Source organism: Tupaia chinensis, unplaced genomic scaffold, assembly GCF_000334495.1.
Source record: "Tupaia chinensis unplaced genomic scaffold, TupChi_1.0 Scaffold000426_1, whole genome shotgun sequence".
In the NCBI taxonomy this organism is placed as follows: Eukaryota; Metazoa; Chordata; class Mammalia; order Scandentia; family Tupaiidae; genus Tupaia; species Tupaia belangeri.
In genome coordinates, this window is record NW_006159931.1 from 290,168 (window position 1) to 310,607 (window position 20,440).

At 42.3% G+C, this 20,440-nt stretch overlaps 1 protein-coding gene across 5 annotated transcripts in view; it reads left to right on the plus strand.

Moving 5' to 3' along the window:
• Positions 1-20,440, plus strand: part of LOC102498111 (cytosolic beta-glucosidase) — a 132,336-nt gene that overhangs the window by 46,856 nt on the left and 65,040 nt on the right. The window contains exon 5 of one of the 5 annotated variants that reach the window (XM_027774374.1): positions 3,029-4,352. The exons of 3 other annotated variants lie outside the window; for them this stretch is intronic. In XM_027774374.1, coding sequence (XP_027630175.1) covers positions 3,029-3,255 — 227 coding nt within the window. In that variant the 3' untranslated portion in view covers positions 3,256-4,352. Of the gene's footprint in view, positions 1-1,981; positions 2,255-3,028; positions 4,353-20,440 lie in introns of those variants that run through there. One more of the 5 variants, XM_006154927.3, reaches the window with a different exon arrangement.

Here is a 20,440-nt window from a genome sequence, read left to right on the forward strand (position 1 = left end):
ATTTTTCAAACCTGCAGGGTCGAAACTGAAACTGGAAGGTCACCCATGTGGGGTCTGGCCGCCTTCACCACCAGCCAAGGACCCGGTCCAACTCTCCATTTGTATTTTATTTTATTTTTTAATTAATTTTTTTAGAGATTTTTGCTACAGGGTGCATGTGCTCACCAGACAGACAGAGAGAGACAGAGAGACAGAAAGCGAGAAATTACCCCCCAGGGGGGATGGCCACGCCACAATTCCTTCTCCTCCATTCTCCTCTCTGGATCTTGGGCACGCACGCACACACGCCTGGCGTGAGTTTAAGCCACCAGGTCCGGGACTCAAACCGCTGTTGGCTACGTGGGAGTCCAGCGGCATAGCCATTACACTAACTGCTGGTCCCTCCATTTGTATTTTAAATGGTAATCTGTCCAGTCATTTTTGTGTCATAGGGCACCAAACGGAAGCTCACTTTTATTTTTATAACTGTAAAAGATCTGTAAATTAAAGCATTTGGAGTATAATTTTTCTGAGGAATATTTACTTTCATTTTCTAACTTTTTGGTCAGTTTTGCTGTAGAGCGTACCTGTCTCGCATAGCCTGGCTATCTCCCTTGGCCTGTGCCTTCTAGGTTTGTTGCTTCATGTCAAGTGGCAGGGTATGGCTGTTCTGGCTCCATGGCGTTCAGGACCACAGTTCCTCACCCATTGGTTTCGGGCCACTTAGGTTGATGCTGTGTCTTCGCTATTGTGAATAATGCTGCAATAATCCCAGGTGTGCGGGTGTCGCTCTGACAGACCTTGGCAAATATCCAACAGGGAATTACTGGGCCCTAGGGTAGCTTTAGTACACATGTGAGGAACTTCCACATTGTTTCCCGCAGTGGCTGTAGAAGTTTCTTTTCTTTCTTTCATGAGGGAGACACAGTGGCTGTAGAATTCTTTTTCTTGAAGTTTCTTTTCTTTCTTTCATGAGGGAGACAGAGAATGAGAGAGAGCAAGCGAGCGAGAGAGAAGGTACCCCTGACAGGATCTCCACACTGTGATTCACCCCCAGCCTCAGCCAGTTGGGGTCATGGGCGTGCATGTGCCTCCAGGGAGGACTCCAGACACGAACTCAGGGCCGTCAGCATCTCAGAGCATTGTGCTACTACTGCACCACCAGGGATGGTCCCATAACACCTTTTTTTTTTAATTTGCTCTAGGGAGCATGTGCCTGCCAGAGACAAAGACAGAGCGAGAGTGAGAGAGTGGAGGAGATGGATAGTGGTATGGCCATCCTCTCTGGGAAGTGATTTCTCACTTCCTCTCCCAGTTCTGTCTCTGGTGAGCACACACTCCCTGTAGCATAGACTGAAAACAAAACTAAACCAAACCAAGCCAAAACCAAAACCAAAATAAATAAAGGGAAAAAGAAGGAAACTGTTCCATCTAAGGACCATGTTGGAATATTCGAGTGGCTACTATGGACCGAATTGAGGGAAGGTAGATTTCTCAGGCTTTCCCTCTCTTTCCCACTTCCAAAATCACTTGATTACTGCCTGACTTCAGGAGTGAAAAAGCACTAGGTCTGAGAGGAAGCTAGATTCCATCTTCCAGTGGTGGCAGAGGCTGACTGGACAAGTGTATTACGTGCCTGTTGGATTGTGGGGGGCTGAGGTAAAGGATGAGGAGAGTGGGATGGCAAGGGTTACCTTTTCTACCCAGAAACCCAACAATGTGAGTTTTCCAGTCCTAGGAAGGGACAGCCCCCGTTATAAATGAATACGTTGGCATTCTGCTTTATGAATGAAGTTCTTGTAAGCTCATCACTGGTGTTGTCTCTGGGTCCAGTACAAAAGTGAATTCTGGATTCGCAGCACTGAGCATCAGGCCTGAAGCAGGGCGTACTCACGAGCCAATGGCTCTACAGTGACGTAAATGGTGTTTCTGCGGGCTTTCGCAGACTCGTAATTGTGCGAATTATTGGTTAACTACATTCCACCTTTTTTTTTTTTTTCAGTCCCGAGCCTGACACGATGTAGAAGAAAATCAGCAATATTATGAATAAAAACATTAAAAATGGGTGCCATCGCTGCATTGTGGGCCCCTTGCTTAACTGGAGCCCTGTCACCATTCAGTACATGTTGAATAAGACAATCGAATTGAAGGAACTTGAGAGAGACTTTGATTTGGGAAGACAATACCCATTATAATCTTGAAAAGAAAGAAGGAAACCATTTCCAGGGGAAAATAGAAGTTATTAACAGGAATAAGGGCTCACAGGCTGGATCAATGTACATAAAGATTTTATTCACCATTTTTTAAAGACAAAATTCTGACTAGAATGAAATTTTGGAGTTTTGAGCCATATACTTAGGATTCAGTAAGTGCTCAGTAAATGTTTAATGAGTGACAAGGAGATTAAGTCTAAATTAGCAGGAAAATGGAATCACTTCTGGGAATTTCAATGAAATAGATTTATACCACCAGTGTTTTTTTTTTTTTTTTAAGAAGTGTGGGATTGTTTTTACTATTAGAACAATTTTCATGTGTTTGGATTACGCATGGCTAATTGTACCCTTTTATATTACAGTGGGTGATGATCATTTAAATATATGCTAGAGGTTTTAAGCTCAGCTTATGTAAATGGTCTTACCCTCGCTGTGCCTCAGTTTCTTGATTTGAAAAGGGAAAGGGCTGAACTGGTTGACCTTTTAGTGTCCTGCCAGCTTAAGAATTCATGTTCCTCAGAATACTCTTTCTGGAGAGGTATTGCCATGGATCACAATTTATTGCACCTGTTGATAATCTCTTAGGCTATAAAATTAAGTCTAAGGAATGATAATGAATGATCTTTTTTTTTTAAACTTTCTTCTTATCCAGCTACTTAATTTGAAATTTAACACCTTTCTTATAAGGCCATAAAATTGGACCTTGCTCTTCGATGCGCTGTTTCTGTCGCTATTGATTTGGGTTCCAGGTGACGTTTTCTTGACCTTCAATTTGAGTGTTTCCTCTTCTGTTCACTCAGATTAAAAATGAACCTTACTTTTATTTTTTTCTTGAGAAAATTATTGCCTGGAGTTCATAGAGTCAGAAGGGCACCTCAAGTTTAACAAAGTTACAGGAGAGAGCATCCAATCTCAGCAATCTCAGCATTTGGATGAACCCACCCGGTCAGAGTATTCCTGCAGAATCTCCCGTGAACAACTGCACAGCGGTTACAGCCCTGGCAGTCAAATCACCTTTCAAAACTCAACCATGGCATGCACCACTGGATCTATCAAGTTTTAAGACAGTTAAGTGTGATTTTTTTTTTCAAATTTCACCATAAATATTAATTTAACACCACTAAGTAGTGCAGCAATTGTAACATTCCTTAAATTTAGCTTGAGCACAGAACTTTTGTCTCTAGAAAGAGGGACCAAGTTGCAGCATTTTCAAAATGACTGCCCCACCACAATTTTAATTCTGGATAGGAGAAGTCTGTGTTTCTCTTCTGACTTTGGAACACAAAGCTTATCCCAGTACAGGGTTGCTTTTACCCCAAGTTACTGTTTAGATGGCATTTTCTTCAATACAACGAAAATATCAGCCAGGTACTAGAAATGAAAATAGTCTCTTGGAATAGAAAGTAATTCTTCAGGCTTATCTGGAAATGCCGTGTGCAGAGGAGGGAGAGGGAGGCCGGTCTCTTTGAATGGGGTCATCTCATTGACAGCGAAGTTTCCTGAGTGTGAATAGGATTTGCTAATGCAACAATATCATAGCCTGAGATTATTTTGTGCCATTCTAAAGTTCAGCCACATTCCCCCCTTGTTTGTGAAAGTCCATTAGGGGAATGGAATCACTGCCTGCTTTGGAGATAAGTGAAACCACTGTGGGTGGAGAAAGAAAAGGCCTTTGAACTTAAGAATGTTAATTGGTGCTGGCCAGTGAAGGTGAACAAGAAGCCATAGATGTTTCAAGTGAAAACATGAATAAACTTGAGACTTAAAGGTAGATAACAGGACTAGGGTAAGAGTAGGAATGCATCACAGCTGCTGAGGACATCACCCTTTTTCCTCTCCTGACAACAAGTGGAATTCATTGAACAGATTGACACCCAACCCAATGTCTTAATTTTAAACAATCATGCGCTTTCGTGAGTAATTAGTCAAGGCAATTATGTTTCCTAGTTAACAATGAGCAGAATAATACAAGAATTAGATCATGACCTATGAGTAAATGGGTCTATGTTAAATGTATACCTTCATTAGTAGATGAGTTTTTATGTGGGTAATACTGACTTAGTCTTTTAAAACATTTTTCTTCTAAAGTTGTTCAGGATATGGTTGAACTTTTGAATGAGCAGTTGATTTTTTGTTTAAAAAGCGGCATGGGGCCAGCAGGTGGCATGGTGGTTAAGGCACTGGACTCCTACGTGGCCAACTGCACATACTTTAAGTGAGAGTCCCAGATCTGGTGGCTTGCTTTCTCACTTTCCGTTGCTCTCTGTCTCTCTGGTGAGTGTACATGCCCTACAGCAAATTGAAAAATAAATGAGTAGTGACCAGCAGATAGCATAATGGTTATGTCGCTAGACTCCCACATGGTCGACCATAGTTCAAGTCCCAGATCTGGTGGCTTCAGACTCATGCCAGGTGCGTGTGTGTGTGTGTGTGTGTGTGTGTGTGTGTGTGTGTGTACACACATAAAATCCCAAGAGGAGAAGGGATTTGACACAGCTATTTCTCTTCAGGGGTGATTTCTCACTTTCTGTCTCTCTGGAGAGCACATATGGCACTATAGCAAAAATCTCTTTCTGAAAAAGAAAGAAAGAAAGAAAAATAAATAAATAATAAAATTAAATACATAATTCTTTAAAAAAATCTTCAAAAATATTTTATGGCCACAGTTTGCTGCCCTCATGGATATACATGGTAGCTACCTAGCTAGATATACCATGTATATGGTAGCAAGGTTAAGAACAGCTCAGGTGACCAGCAGATGGCGTAAAGGCTTCATCACTGGATTCCCACATGGTTGACCACAGCTGGAGTCTCGGACCTAGTGGCTTAGAACTCATACTAGGCGTGTGTGTGCGTGCATGCCCAAAATCCCAAGAGGAGAATGGAGGAGAAGGGGTTGCAGTATGGCCATCCCCCCAGGTGGAAGATTTCTCGCTCTTTGTCTCTCTACCTCTCACCTGAGAGACAGAGACCCTAGGGAAAAAAATCTCTCAAAAAAAAAGAACAGCACAGAAAAATCTCTGGCACTCTTAAAAGAACAAATAGCATGACCCACTGATTATGCAAAAGTTCTGTACAGATGGGGGAAACATTTTACGAATACTTTTACGCTATAAGCATTTCCTCTTTTGACATAATTGAAGAGCCTGTTCTTTAAAGACAGATCTTAGTTCGAAACCTGCCTATGACATCCTTTTATGTTGTGCGTTTTGGGGAAAATGGCTTTATTTCTATGAATAGCGTCCGTTCATCATCTCTAAACATTTATTTTGGCTGAGGACTAATGATATCCTTCACCTCCTAAAGAAATGCCTGGCATGCAACTCCTCCGCGTGATAACCATGGCAGAGTTCTTTGTTACCCAGCGTCGGTGAGCCAGGATTGTAGAAAAGCTGTGACTTCCTGCACAGTCATCAAGCTCTGATAATTTATGCTTCTCTTGATGACCCTGAAATGCATTCTGAATAATTAGAGAAAGATTAAATTATAATCAGTTTAGTTTCAGTGTTAAGTGTATTTTAATTTATTCTCATTCTTTAAAAATTAGTAATCCTTCTGCATGTGGTAACAATTAACAAAAAATATTTGATTAGCTAGAGCACGACATTTCCTGACTATCTGACTAAGATGTATATTGTTGGAACCCAAAGTCTGTCCCTATGGATAATCTGGGCATTTGCTGGATAGACTTACTTCATTCTGGTCTTAGGTCCGTTCTCAGAGCCACTGTGTTGACTGTTGGTTGGACATTGGACATTCAGGAATTATTATTAGTATTTTTTGCTATAGGGCACATGCGCTCGCCAGAAAGACAGAGGGATAGAAAGCGAGAAATCACCCCCTGGGGGGATGGCCACACCACAATCTCTTCTCCTCTATTCTCCTCTCGGGATCTTGGGCACGCACACACATGTGCCCGGTGTGAGTTTAAGCCACTGGGTCTGGGACTCCAACCACGGTCGACTACATGGGAGTCCAGCGACATAGCCATTACGCTAACTGCTGGTCCCAAGAATTATTCTTTAAATACTTTTGATAATAGTCGTAGAGCTTCCATGGACTGTTTGCATACTACTTGGATCATGAAGTCCTAGTGCTGGTCATCCCTTCCGATTTTGTGCAGATAAGTAAGTAAATCTTCAACCCCCAAGGTTGTCTATTCTGTTCCTAGGGATTTCTAGAGATGAACATCTCAACTGACATTAATAATCAATCTATCTTGCTATTTCATAAACCTTTATTCATGCCCAATCACGTTTTAAACTTGTTTTCACTAGATGTTTTAGGCAATATAACCTTTCTGATAAAAACTTCACCATGCTTTTTATCATTTTTGTGATTCTTTGAACTTCTCACATTTTTCTCCCATCTGTCTCTCCGTTCTCCACATTGATGTCACTTGCTGCTTTAAAAGGTGACTTGACTCCTGGTTGTGTTAAAAATGAAGTCTCTTCAGGAATTTATCAGGATTACTGTTCCTCGGTGACCTCAATTACTATGACACCTTTTCAGGCACGTGGAATGACTTCCTGTGCAGCCGATCAGCACAGGACGCAGTGTTTCTCAGTCCCCCTTCTTTCCTCTTTCTGCCTTCCTGTGCATCTCTGTGCTACCCAGCACCTTCCTTCTCTTCCATGAAGTCTCCCCGTCTCAGCTTCCATCCCCAGTGTTCCCTCAGTGGAGAAGGAGGAGGCTGGTGGCTTCCTTGAAAGGGGGACTGAAGCCAAGGAGGAAAACAACTGATGAAGAGTCGATTTCGCTTTGCAGACCCAGTCAACTGTTGACCGTGGTGAGAAGGGCAGGGTTGGCAAGGGTGCTGCTGCCAGAGAGCAGAAGTCTTCCTCAGGAATGTGTGCTCAGTGGGGCTAGGGTCCGGGATGCCTAGCCAGGAAGCAACACTTAGTGTTCTGCTCTCAGCCTGCAGTTTCTGTGAGACCGGATTCACTGGTAGCTCTAGCTCAGCTGTCCAGGTAACTTGCCAGCTGCGACCGCATGTCATTTCTCTCTAAAGTGCTTTTTCCCTTTAAATAGAACCTATATTAAAAGACACTGTGCAGCTGGCAGCATGCAGGTTAAGATGCCAGCTTAACATGGCTGACTCCATGGTTCAAGTCCTGGACCTGGTGGCTTGGAAATCACACTGGGAGCTTGTGTGTGTGTGTGTGCCCAAGATCCCAAGAGGAGACTGGAGGAGAAGGGATGGTGGTGTGGCCATACCCCCTGGGGTGAGGTGATTTTTCTCAGTTTCCCTTTCTTTGGCAAGCATATGGGCCCTATTGCAAACAAACAAACAAACAAACAAACAAACAAACAAAACAAAATGAACTAACAAAAAAACAGCAACTCAATGAAACAGCTACTATGGCTCTACTCTAGCACACCTATATGTATTTAATGTTTCAAATTTGACAAACCATATTACAGAGATATTCTGAATCTTCTAGGAACCCAAATTTTGAACTTTGCATATTTGAGTGCTTAGTTACAGTGCTTTACTGAATAGGCTTCTTTAACAAAATGTGACATTTTCTTAAGTATAGCATGTGATCACTTGGCAGGACAAATGAATTTATATGATATAACATGTTAAAATTTAAGAACATTCATGAAATTGCAGTTAAAGTATCTACCCTAGCTTTCAGTACCGATACATGATTAGTCATAGAAATGCCAAATTACGTATGTGTTTTGGACAGTAATTGAAGGATGTTTATATGTCTTATTCCTTCACTTTTGACTTTTATTTTTTATTTTATTTTTTGCTATAGGGCATATGTGTTTTCCAGAGACAGAGAGAGAGAGAAAGTAAGAAATCACCCCAGGGGGGGATGGCTACACTGCAGTCCCTTCTCCTCCAGTCTTCCCTCAGGATTTTAAGCACTCATACGCATGTTCCCAGTGTGATACTCGGGCCTCCATGTCCAGGACTCTGTTGGAGTCAGCCCTGTGGAATCCAGCACTTTAATCTCCATGCCCCCTGCTGGTCCCAACTTTGGACATTTCTAATGCTGAATTCTCTTATGGATATGTGAGACTACATTCACTTTATGTATTTTAATGTTATCCTTTGATTTAAAGGAGATTTTATCTCTCTCTTTTCTTTTTAAAGAAAAAAAGTTTGTTTATATATTGATGTATTTATTTCAAGAGAGATTTTTACTATATGGTATGTATGCTCATTGGAAAGTGAAAAATCAATTCCCCACCAGACGGGATGGCTGTGCCACAATCCCTTCTCCTCCATTCCTCTTTCGGGATTTTGGACATTCACACACATGCACCCAGTGTGAGTTTCAAGCCTCTCAGTCTGGGATTTGGTCTGCAATTGACCATGTGAGAGTCCAGTGACATAACCATTATACCATCTGCTGGTCCCAAGTTTATTTCTTTATGTATTTCTCCTGAGAGAGTGAGAGAGAAATACAAAGACAGTACTGCCAATAAGATCTCCATCCCCAGGTCTCCCGCAGCCTTCAGTGAGCTCAGAGTGTGGCCAAGCACATGCCTGCCATGGTCACGGAGGTCTCTGGACACTCCCAGGACCCTTTCCATGTGTGGCCGCCTCGCCGTGTCATGCCTTGCCATTGTGCTGTCACTTGGGCGCATTTTTAAAGAAGTTTGTTTATTTATTCTTTTAGCGTGATAGAGAAAGCTCTTCACTCTGCAGCCTACCCCCAGTCCTTGTCTCAGCCAGCCCAGATCCCTGCACACCTGCTGTGTTATGGACCTTCTAGTGCATGAACCCGGGACCTTTCCCAGGACAGCCCAGTTGCATTACCTCTGAGTAACCACTTCCCTCCAAGATATTTGCTTAGCTTATCATTTTATTATCTTTTTGTGTTTCTGCTTAATTGTTTTTTGTTAGCATAAATACACTCAAATTTGTGTTATTCAGAGTAATGGTAGGGAGACAAGTTAAGAAATGCCACTTTACATTGGTTGAGAAGTGCTCATTTTTTTTTTGAAAGTTTTCTTTCTCTTTTTAGCTATAGGGTGCATGCGCTTGCCAGACAGACAGAGAGAGACATAGAGACAGAAAGCAAGAAATCACCCCCCAGGGGGGATGGTCACGCCGCAATCCCTTCTCCATTCTCCTCTCGGGATCTTGGGCACGCACGCACACGCGCCCGGCGTGAGTTTTAAGCCCCCGGGTCCGGGACACGAACCGCGGTCGACTACGTGGGAGTCCAGCGACATAGCCATTACGCTAACTGCTGGTTCCCGAAAAGTGCTCATTTTTGTCCATGAGTGAAGATGGGCCATTTTGTTACATTCCGTTTCTTGATGAAAACAAGTACCAGCTCAGAATCCAGGTCCAGGAGGAGAAAGGCAGATTGCAAGTGCCCTAACCATAGTTATTGACACAGAGCTTGAAAACTGGCTTGCAGCTTCCCGGTATCTAGGTCGAAAGAAATCAGCATTAGTTGCATCTAATGGAACTACAGTTACAGTAATTTTCAAACCATGCTCTGTGCAGTCTTGGGTCCCATGAAGAAGTCCTTTGGGACCCTGTTAGGTTACTGAGAGGGAGGGTGAGGAGACAGGGCTCCAGGGCACCTCAACTTTTATTGGTTATATATATTAGAAAATTTTCACTTGAAAGAAAGACTGTTGCTAAAAAAAGAAACATTGGGAGAAAAAAATCACTGAATAACAGGGCTCTCATTATCAGCAGGGAAGGAACAGCAGCTCCTTTGGGGCAGTGAAGTTTAACTTCTTTCTCTCTCTCTTTTTAAATAAAAATAAATGATTTCAAACATAGAGGAAAATTCAAGTACCTTGACAACTGTGGCAGGAATTGACAAATGTCCCCACTTTGGGACACACATTTTACGTTGAGAACAGAAACAGAACACTGACCTGAGTGAGGCCCTTTCGTCCCTCCCTGAACCTCCCTCCTCTCTCGGGTGACCCTGATCCGGGTGTTGAAGTGCACCTATGGGCACCAGATGCACATTTTGCTGCAAACGTTTGTAGACCCATATCCTGTTTGTATATTGTTTTCTGCGTTTTACTCGTTGTATGTACAGGGTCACACAGTATGTCTTTTTTCCACATTATGTTTTCTGAGATACCGCCATGTTGAAACTTTTAACTCTGATTCATGCTTTTGAGTGGATCTATGCTGTTCTGATACTTGAACACGCCGTATTTATTTATACATCCTTCTGCTAATAAATACTTAACGATTTCTATTGTTTTTCAATTTTATACACAGTGCTGGATGGTATTTCCTTGAGTAGATCCTATGCTTAAAAAACAGTTTTCCATGGGGTTTATGAAGCAGCCTTACTGCTGGCTCACAGAATGCCTTTCTACCAATGTGGAGTAAGGTTCCCTTTCTCAAAACACTTTATGGTTTACAAAAATGGCTTCAAAGACTTTACAGATGTATAGTGCCTTTATATTAAGATGTCTTCTAGGGCTATGCAAAATAAACCCTATATAATTATAATTTTTTAAAAGAATTATTTTATTTAACTTTATTTTTAATTTGACCAGAGAGGGACAGAGTTAGAGAGAGAGAGGGATTGATTGATTGAAAGTGAGAAAGTAAGCCTCCAGGTCTGGGACTTGAACTGCAGTCAGCCAAGTGGGAGTCCAGTGCCCTTAACTACCATGCCACCTGTGGGCCCCAAAACCTATATAAGCAGTAGTTCTATGTGTAGGGGATGATCTAGTGTGAAAAACCTATAGGATATAAAGAGTTTGGGTGAACGAATATGCTTAACAGCTTAGAGACTAATTTAAATAAAAGGTTTGTGTTCAGTGTTTACATGATATTTTTCTAGCTCGAGGCAGGGGTTGGGGAAATTGTAGCTTTGAAGGTATGTTGCAGGTGGAGACCAGAAGGAAGATGTATAAGGCTTTTGACTGTTTTCTAGGTCACAACGTTTCAGTGGCAGGGGTGAGTGATGTTGTGGGGGGGTCTTACTCATCACTTTTCCCCTTTCCAGAATACCGCCCATGAGGCCCTCCTGTGTAGACACACAGTGTACAGAGTGGATTTCTACCAGGCCTCATCTAACTTCTACTAACCCAGGAGTATGCCACCAAGCAGCCATTTTCCCTCTGCAGGGGATGGGGCGGGGTCGAGGGAGTTTGACTCTGGCTGAGGTAACAGCTGCGAGCTTCCCAGGAGAACTGGGAAGGCCAGTCCATTGACTGGCTTTTCCTCCATTCTTTGTTCCTCACTAGGTGGCTTTGTCTGGGAATGAAAATACCCCACAGCAGGTACTGCAATGTCTTCTTTTAAAAACATTAGTTTATTTTATTATTTTATGTGTGTGTGTGTGAAGTGAGAAAGCAAGCCACCAGTTTTGGGACTTGAACCATGATTGGCCATGGGAGAGTCTAGCACTGTATCCCCATGCTATCTGCTGGCCCACATTGTCTTCTGTATTGTCTGTGAAAGTTTAATATGGGAAAAACTCTGTCTTGCTTTGGAAATCTTGAAAGCACATTTTTTGCTTTGCAAGTCCTTGTACTTAGATGTTGCGCAAGACAGTCTAGTAACCCTCCAGGTACCTGAAGTTTCTTTTGCTTGATCCTGTCTTCCACGGCATTTTAACCAGTGATTTGGGTGAAGAGTTGAGCGTATCATTTCAAATTTGAAGATGGCAAAATAGTCAGATGTCCAAAAGCTCATTAGGAGAGAAAACTCCGAAGCAGCTCTACTGCTTCTGTATGGATCGTCCAGTTCCATCAAATAGATCTTAGCTTAAATTCCCCTTTTTCACAAAGGGTGTAAGTATGGTCTTTGTTTCCATCAGCGTTTACCTGTTTTCTCTCTAAAACTGCATTTTTTTTTTTTTGGAGAGGTTTTTGCTATAGGGCGCGTGCGTTCGCCAGACAGACAGAGAGAGACCGAGAGACAGAAAGCGAGAAATCACCCCCCAGGGAGGATGGTCACACCGCAGTCCCTTCTCCTCCATTCTCCTCTTGGGATCTTGGGCATGCACACACACGCACCCAGCGTGGGTTTTAAACCACCGGGTCCAGGACGCGAACCGCGGTCAACTACGTGGGAGTCCAGCGACATAGCCATTACGCTAACTGCTGGTTCCCTCTAAAACTGCATTTTTAAAGATGTGTTTGCCGGTTTCCTCACAAACTTCTCTAAATTGTGAACTATGAGAGAAGGGACTTGTTTTCCTTGCGTCCCAGCACTCGAGAACATAGTCATTCCTGGCGCATAGAAGGAACTTAGTGTGTTTTTGTTGATTTAGTGAAAATAGTGGGGCTCGTTGAAAAATACACGGCAAGCAAACGAGGTGGTCAGATTTCTGGTTTAGAAATGAAATGTAGAAGCTGAATAGAAATTATTTAATGTGTTTCCTGGAAGCAAACATATGCATTGCACTCATTTGAAAGTTGGCCTAAATTAAGATGTAATAGCATCATTCTAAGTTTGCGTATCTAAAATATTCTCTGTCAACTTAGGCATCATTGAGTCCTAACATTAATATTAACAATTAAATTGTCCTCAGAAGACAATGTTTGGGATAATCTCCTGTAGGGTGAAGCCTATTAGTTTTTGTTAAAAATTCCGTCAGAACTACCAGATAGGAAACTAAAAAGACTCCTTTTGTGTTATTGCAGCTTGCAGAACTCAGGCCAGTGGAGACCCATTACATGAAGGCAAGTTTCAGTTCAGCATTAGACAAAGCTTTCTAGCAATTAGAGGGGCTGAGTGCAGGAAGGAGTGTCCTCAGGAGATCATCAGGTAGCTGTCAATAGATGGTGTAGAAGCAGATGCCAGGCTCCCATCTGTCACAGACGCTGTGCAGAGGATGCCTGCCCCATGTGGGAGGGTCGTCCCGTAAGTGTGTGCAATCACGTCACATTTATTGTGTACCCTCGGCACACTTGCTTCCGTGGGGGATACGGAAATATATAAGGCACAGCTGCTGTCTGGACATGATCACCTTCCAGTTCTAAATTCTAGGGGTCTCAGGGAGTTCCAGCCAAGACCCTAATGAAGTTCTCACAAATTCCATGTCAGAGCAGTCTGAAGTAATGAAGCCTCACAGCGCTGCCAACCTCCCTCCACCCTTCACCTTAGGCCCAGCAGGAAGACTATGGTGCAGAACACTGCTTCATAGCTAAATCCTACTTTTGTCCCTCGATGTAAGCTCTGTCTGTCGCTTTGTGGCCTGAAAGATTGCTGCACATAAAGAGTTAGTGTCTTCTTTTTTTGGTTCACTTCTCTTCTAGTCTTGAAAGTTAATATGACTTCTGAGCTCGACATGACGTGTATTGACTTTATATTTAGTCAGACTTTGTAGAGGTAAATATTTTTGCATTAGAATTGAATCTCTGTAATTCCTGTTGATGACAAGAGCATGAATTATAAAGTAGAGACTTTATAGAATTATAAGTAAGCACACTTAATTCTTCAAAATGAAGTCTGCCCCATTCAATCACAAAGTGTTTGACTTGGAAACCTCCTTCCGAGCAGTAGAGAACATTAATAAATAAATGAGTGGATGGAACAGTCTTGGGGGAAGATCTGGATATCACATTATGAACTGTGCATTTCGGTCCAAATTCTCAGGTTATGGCAAAGACATGCCCTTGGCTGCTGCATGGGTATAACCCCTCCGTCTTTCACATGTTTCTGAAATAAGTGTATAAGAGTATCAGGAATATCTGATATACCTCCTGTAGCTCATCGATCCAAATGCTATCAGAACGATCGGAAGGATTCGTGCAGTTCCTTAACATCGCACCCGATATACCACTTTGACCCTACATAGATTACAGCCTCAGATATTGAATGTTCGCCTTCATGCTTATATTAATAAATATGCAAAACACTTGAGCCATCTTTAAAAGTATTCCTTTGCTTTGCAGTCTGAGGACCCAGCTCTTGCCTTTATTGGATGAAAAATGTCTGTGTGTGTGCCTACTTTTCATTGGTTGGCCCTGAAATTAATCCGGTTTAAAATTATGCTCTTCAAATACAGTTCAGATGGCTGAGTTCTGAGGAAGGAGTAGAGCAGAGAGACCATCTTTGAAGGAGGCAACTTTCGCAAGTCCCTGCTTCGGGGTTGCTGAGGGCGCTCAGCCAGCGTGACCCGGTGTCCATTTAGGAAAGCAATCACGTCACAGTATTTCAAAAGGATCTGAGATGAAACAGGCATGGATTTGGCAAATTAGAAATGTGAAAATGGAAGTTTGCCCCTCTGACTGGGGAGAAAATATTATCCTCACGTTGCTTCTTTTGTATACCCTACTCCCTGCTCCACATAGAGCAAAGATTTGGAGCACTGCTTCCTAATTTGGGATGCACTTTGGACTCACCCAGAGAGATTATAAAAATATTGATAACCGGGACCAGCAGTTTGCGTAATGGCTATGTCGCTGGACTCCCACGTAGTCGACCGCAGTTTGCGTCCCGGACCCGGTGGCTTAAAACTCACGCTGGGTGTGTGTGCGTGCGTGCCCAAGATCCTGAGAGGAGAATAGAGGAGAAGGGATTGCGGTGTGGCCATCCCCCCTGGGGGGGTGATTTCTTGCTTTCTGTCTCTCTGTCTCTCTCTGTCTGGCGAGCGCACGTGCCCTATAGCAAAAATCTCTGAAAAAAAATATCGATAACTTAGGTTTCATCCCTAATAATTCTAACTTAAATGTCTGAAGTACAATCTAAACACTGGGGAAGTTAACGAGTTCCTCAGGAAGAGTCTAATGGCCAGGAATGCTGAGAAGCACTGATTTAAGCGAATATTGGAGAGAAATGTAAACACTTCGATACTGTTGTGTGTGGTGAGTGGTTTGCATGGAACACAGACTGCGTATACATCTGAACATTGAAATCGACTCACTTTCCAAGAGGTAATTCAACCTGGTGTTCTCATTTATGTAGCGTCCCTGTGAAATGGGGGATCCCTTTACTGGAAATGACTTCAGGAAAAGTTTTAAGGGTGTAATATTTTCAGAACTTTTCTAAAGTGCATTGAATTGGGAATGCATTCCTGTTGTCCTTGCATATGAAGAGCAACTTGTGTATGTTTGACATTCTTTTCTGTCTTCTTCCCCTCCACATCCACTCTTTCAACCTCCCCCAGGGGGGGCAAAAGGATTTAAATATATGAGAAAAATGAAAAGATGTAGCGAACAGATTCAGAAAATCCCCTATTCTGTGTATAAAAATATATTCCTCTTTCTCTTCTTTCCTCCTTCCCTGACCCTCCTGTTATAGTTTCTTCTCATTAAAGACTGGTTTGATCCATTTTGTTTTGGATATTATCATTGGAGAAGACTGTACATAAACAGATTTTTTGTTTATTTCTTTATGATCATATATATATATATGTATATATATACATATATATACATATATATACATATATATATATATGATCAATAATTAAAAGAATATTGGTTTGTCCTTTAAATACATACAGATAATTCCTGTCATTTCATTAATGTCATTTGTCAGCAAGCCATTTGCAACAATGTTTTCAGGTTTTTTGTAATCTCAGGAAAAAATTGTTGCTATTATATCTCTATAAAATAGGCCTGCCTTATCGCGCCATGACGTCCAATGGTGAGGATAATTATTACCTACAAAGCATTAGGTTTGCGGAATCTGCTCTGCATGTCTTTCTTTTTCTCTGATATTTACACATTTTTGTCCTTCTGTGTGATTTGGAAATGGCTTCCACTTCACTAATTTGAATTTCAGCTATGCGTTTCCACTCTCTACTGCCACACTGATTATTTTTTTTAAGTTTTTTTTTTTTTTTTTTTTTTATCATAGGGCACTTGTGCTCACTGGAGAGACAGACAGACAGAGATGATGACAGGGAAAGTGAGAAATAACCCCAGAGGAAATGGCCACGTGGTAATCCCTCTTTTTCTGGGATTCTGGGCACATGCTCACATGTGCCCAGCATGAGTTTCAAGCCACAGGGTCTAGGACTCCATGTCAGCCACGTGGGAGTTTAGCACCTTAACCACTGCGCCACCTGCTGGCCACCCGCGTTAAATTTTAATTCAGCAATTAAGCTCTTCGTTTTTTTTTCCCCTCATATAATGACTACTTTTTTCCTCATATAATGACTACTCATTTTATAAATACAGTAAATGCTAACATAGTTTTGAGGTGAAAGGACACACATTTTCTAAAACTGTATACTTTTCTTGCAATAAGTCTCTTTAAAGAGAAGCATTTCCATAATTGTCAAGATAGGTTCTCTTTTTTAGGAGAGGCAGGATTATTTCAAGGGTCAACATGTTTTCGTCTCCATTTGGGAAGGATCGGGCTGTGTCCATCTTGCTAGCATGTCCCCTTCCCTGTGGGTGAACTCCACCTCCTGACCACATGGGCAGGTCTGTTCTTCCTTTAGTCTAGCACATCTGCCCTGTCCCTCCAGCAGAAAAACCAGAAATTTTGCCTTTGTGTGTATGTGTGTGTGTGTGTGTGTGTGTGAATGGGACACATCTCTTATGGCTTCCAAAGTTAATGTAGGTTAGACATTAATGTAGGTTAGACATTGTATTCCTTGAAATATTCCATAGGAATCTGGATACTGGAAGAATGAGATGCTTGAGCCCATATTAACAGATGCTCTACAAATCATAACAAATCTTTGAAGAATATTGTTTGGGCCCCCCTTCTATTTATTTTCTCAAGGTACAGTTTTACATGGAAAAGTACTGAGTTAAAGAGTATGCATTTTTGTTTTTTCTTTTTTTTTTTGAGAGAGAGATTTTCACTGTAGGGCGCGTGCGCTCGCCAGACAGACAGAGAGAGACATAGAGACAGAAAGTGAGAAATCACCCCCCAGGGGGCATGGTCATGCCGCAATCCCTTCTCCTCCATTCTCCTCTTGGGATCTTGGGCACGCACGCACACGCGCCCGGCATGAGTTTTAAGCCACCGGGTCCGGGACATGAACCGCGGTTGACTACATGGGAGTCCAGCGACATAGCCATTACGCTAACTGCTGGTTCCCAAGGGAATGCATGTTTTAAGAGAGATTTTTTTGATATAGGCATGTGTGCAGGCCATATGGGACAGAGAAAGTCAGAGAGACAGAAAGTGAGAAACCCCATCCCCTACTGGGGAGGGGTGGCACATCTTGCAATCCCTTCTCCTCTATTCTCCTGTCGGAATTTGGGCACACACGCACATGCACCTGGTGTGAGTTTTAAGCCGACAGGTAAGTACTTGAACTGCGCTTGACTATGTGGGAGTCCAGCAACGTCACAATTACGTCATTGGCTAGTCCCAAGAGTTTGCACTTTAAAAAACATTTGGATGCAGAGGGGCCAGCAGGTGGTATGATGATTAAGGGCGTCGGACTCCCACATGGCCCACTGCAGTTTGAGTCCGGGACCTGGAGGCTTGCTTTCTTACTTTCCTTCTCTCTCTCTTTCGCTCTCGTTCTCGCTTTGCCCCTTTCTTGTCAAATTTAAATAAATAAAGTTAAATTAAACAATTCTTTGGGACCAGCAGATGGCATAATGGCTATGTGGCTGGACTCCCATGTAGTTGACTGCAGTTCGAGTCCCAAACCTGGTGGCTTAAACTCACGCTGGGCACGTGTGCATGTGTGCCCAAGATCCCAAGAGGAGAATGGAGTAGAAGGGATTGTGGTGTGGCCATACCCCCTGGGGAGTGATTTCTTGCTTTCTGTCTCTCTGTATCTCTGTCTTTCTCTGTCTTTCTGGTGAGTGCATGCACCCCTATAGCAAAAACCTCTCCAAAACAAAAACAAAAACAAAAAATTTGGGTGCATATTGTCAAGATGATTTCTGGAGATTATTATTTTTCTATTAATACTTTTGGATACTAAGTCTATCCCACCATCACCTGTACTCAGTGTTTCTTTAAGACACACACACATACACACACACACACACACACACACACACACACACACACATGTTCCTTGCTAATTGGATACGATGCATACATTTTTAGGTATATTTTTATTTGTATTTACATTTCACTTACTACAGAGAAGACTAAATGTTTCATTTATTATTTACTTGAATTCTATAAAGTGTCCATGTACTTTGAACATTGTATTGTGGTTTTTGTATTTAGCATGTGTTTTAGCAAAACAACTGCTATTATAGTAAATAAATGTCATTTCCCCTAACAATCCCCAGGAAGTTATTTAGAGACTGCGATGATTCTCACATATGGGGCAAAGCCTTCAACTTTATTTATATTTTAAATATTAATTTTGTTTATTATAATCTTGGCTTCAGTTTTACACATGTTTTAAAGTTTAAAATAAGATATCGAGATGTCATTATACAAATGGCATTGTATGAAAGCATCTGAAAGAAGAAGAGACAAAGGGGTTTCTGGATTCCACCATCTGGAGTATGACTCTTTTTTTCCCCAAAAGGTGTGTGCATTCTCCAGAGAGACAGTGAGAAGGAAAGTGAGAACTCACCCCCAGGAGCTGTGGCCATGCCACAATCCCTTCTCCCAGTGTCCGCAGGATTTCGGGCATGCACACACACACATGCCCAGTGTGATTTTTCAGGCTGCCAGGTCAGACTTCAGAGCTTTTCCTTTTCAGTTCATGATAGTCACGTATTTAGGAACCAGTTTCCTGTGATTTCATCCGCCTCGGACATCAGCAAACCACGTGACGTGCTTCCGTAGCTGCCTACTGTTATACGTTATGGACCCCACGGCAGAGTCAGCCATGGTGAAGGAGCGAGACACGCTGCTGTTACATCCCAACTGTGACCACAGTTGTTTCCTTAAGTCAAGACAAATTTTACTTCCATCTCACAGACACATCCCGAAGAGAAGACAAACAAAAACAAATTGTATTATTATTATTTTATTATTATTATTATTATTTGGCTGTGCATGGCTTATGTCCTCTCTGGATGAGAACATGTCTGTGTGGTGTTGCATTTGTGATAAATCAAAGATGGGGCATTGCACATCAGGACGTGGACCAAAAAAGACCGTGAAAATTAAGGTTTCTGTTCACAAGCAAAATACATTTTTAATGTCACTGAGTTTTTAATCAACAGCCACAGTATCTCAGTATAAAAAAAGGTACAGATTCTTAGTTCTCTGGAAAAATGGCAGTTTCCCAAGCATTGTTTTTATTTCCCTTGCTTCTTTTATGACAATGCCTTTATTTCCGTAAGGTGCCTCTCCTTTTCCTCGTTCACCTTTCTGTGTTCTCTGCTATTCTTTTACCATGAATGCTCTCTCTACTTCAAACTAGGCAAACCATAAGTTTTGAGGGTCATTTCAGCCTGGCTGGGAATAGCTTTGTATAAATAAGACAATTGTGTTATATGCTCTTCAATCTTAAGGAATAAAAATGATTCTCACTTTGGTGAAAAGAAGCATCGCCATGTTTTAAAATTATAGGCTTTTAGAGGGGGAAAGAGCCATGGAAGTCATCGCATCCCTCCTTCTGTTTTATGGGTTAATAGTGATCATGCAGTCATTCTGTCACAGGTAAACTGCTCCCTGTCCTCATGGGCCTTCTCCACACATCCCACCTATTTCCTCAGACTAGGTTTAGCCAGAGTTAGACCAAAGCTCAGTAGTTAAGAGCACAACTTGGAGGCTAGACAGTTATGAGTTCAAGCCAATACCCTTTCGGGTCTTCAGTCTTGAGCAAATCACTTCACTTTGCTGAGCTTCAGTTTTCTCATCTACAAAACGTATCTATCACGTTAGGTCATTATGTAAATGGAATGATCTTGTTTCTAGAACATTTAGATCTGTGCCTGCTATGAAGTAAGTGTCCAAGAAATGGGACCTACTCTAGCAGCATACTCTCCACTTGCGCACCTTCCTTTCTAGGCGCAGAGTTCTCTAAGCTCCCATGTCTAATCTCCTCTGAATGCCCAGTGCCAGGCACAGCGTCTCCCTCAGTGGCAACCCTAAGCTTCCAATTACTCAAGTCCCAGATCTTGGGGTCATTTTTGTCCCTCATCTTTCTTTTGTGCCCTCTCAGACAATTTCTCTGCAGACACCTAGGTGTTAAGCCACCACCATCATCTCTTCCTAGATTCATGGGAGCGACTCTTAACTAGTCTCCCATTTATCCGTTATTTAGCAGCCAGAGTTAGCCTCTTAGACGTCAGCCATACTGCGTACGTGTTCTGCTTAGAACTCCGAAGCTGTCCGCCTCACTCAGAAACAGTCAGAACCTTTACCGGATTGGCATGGCCCTACATCATCCCTTCTTACCCAAGCTCTTGTATCTCGTCTTCTGTTACTCCCTCTCCCTCACTGTACTCCA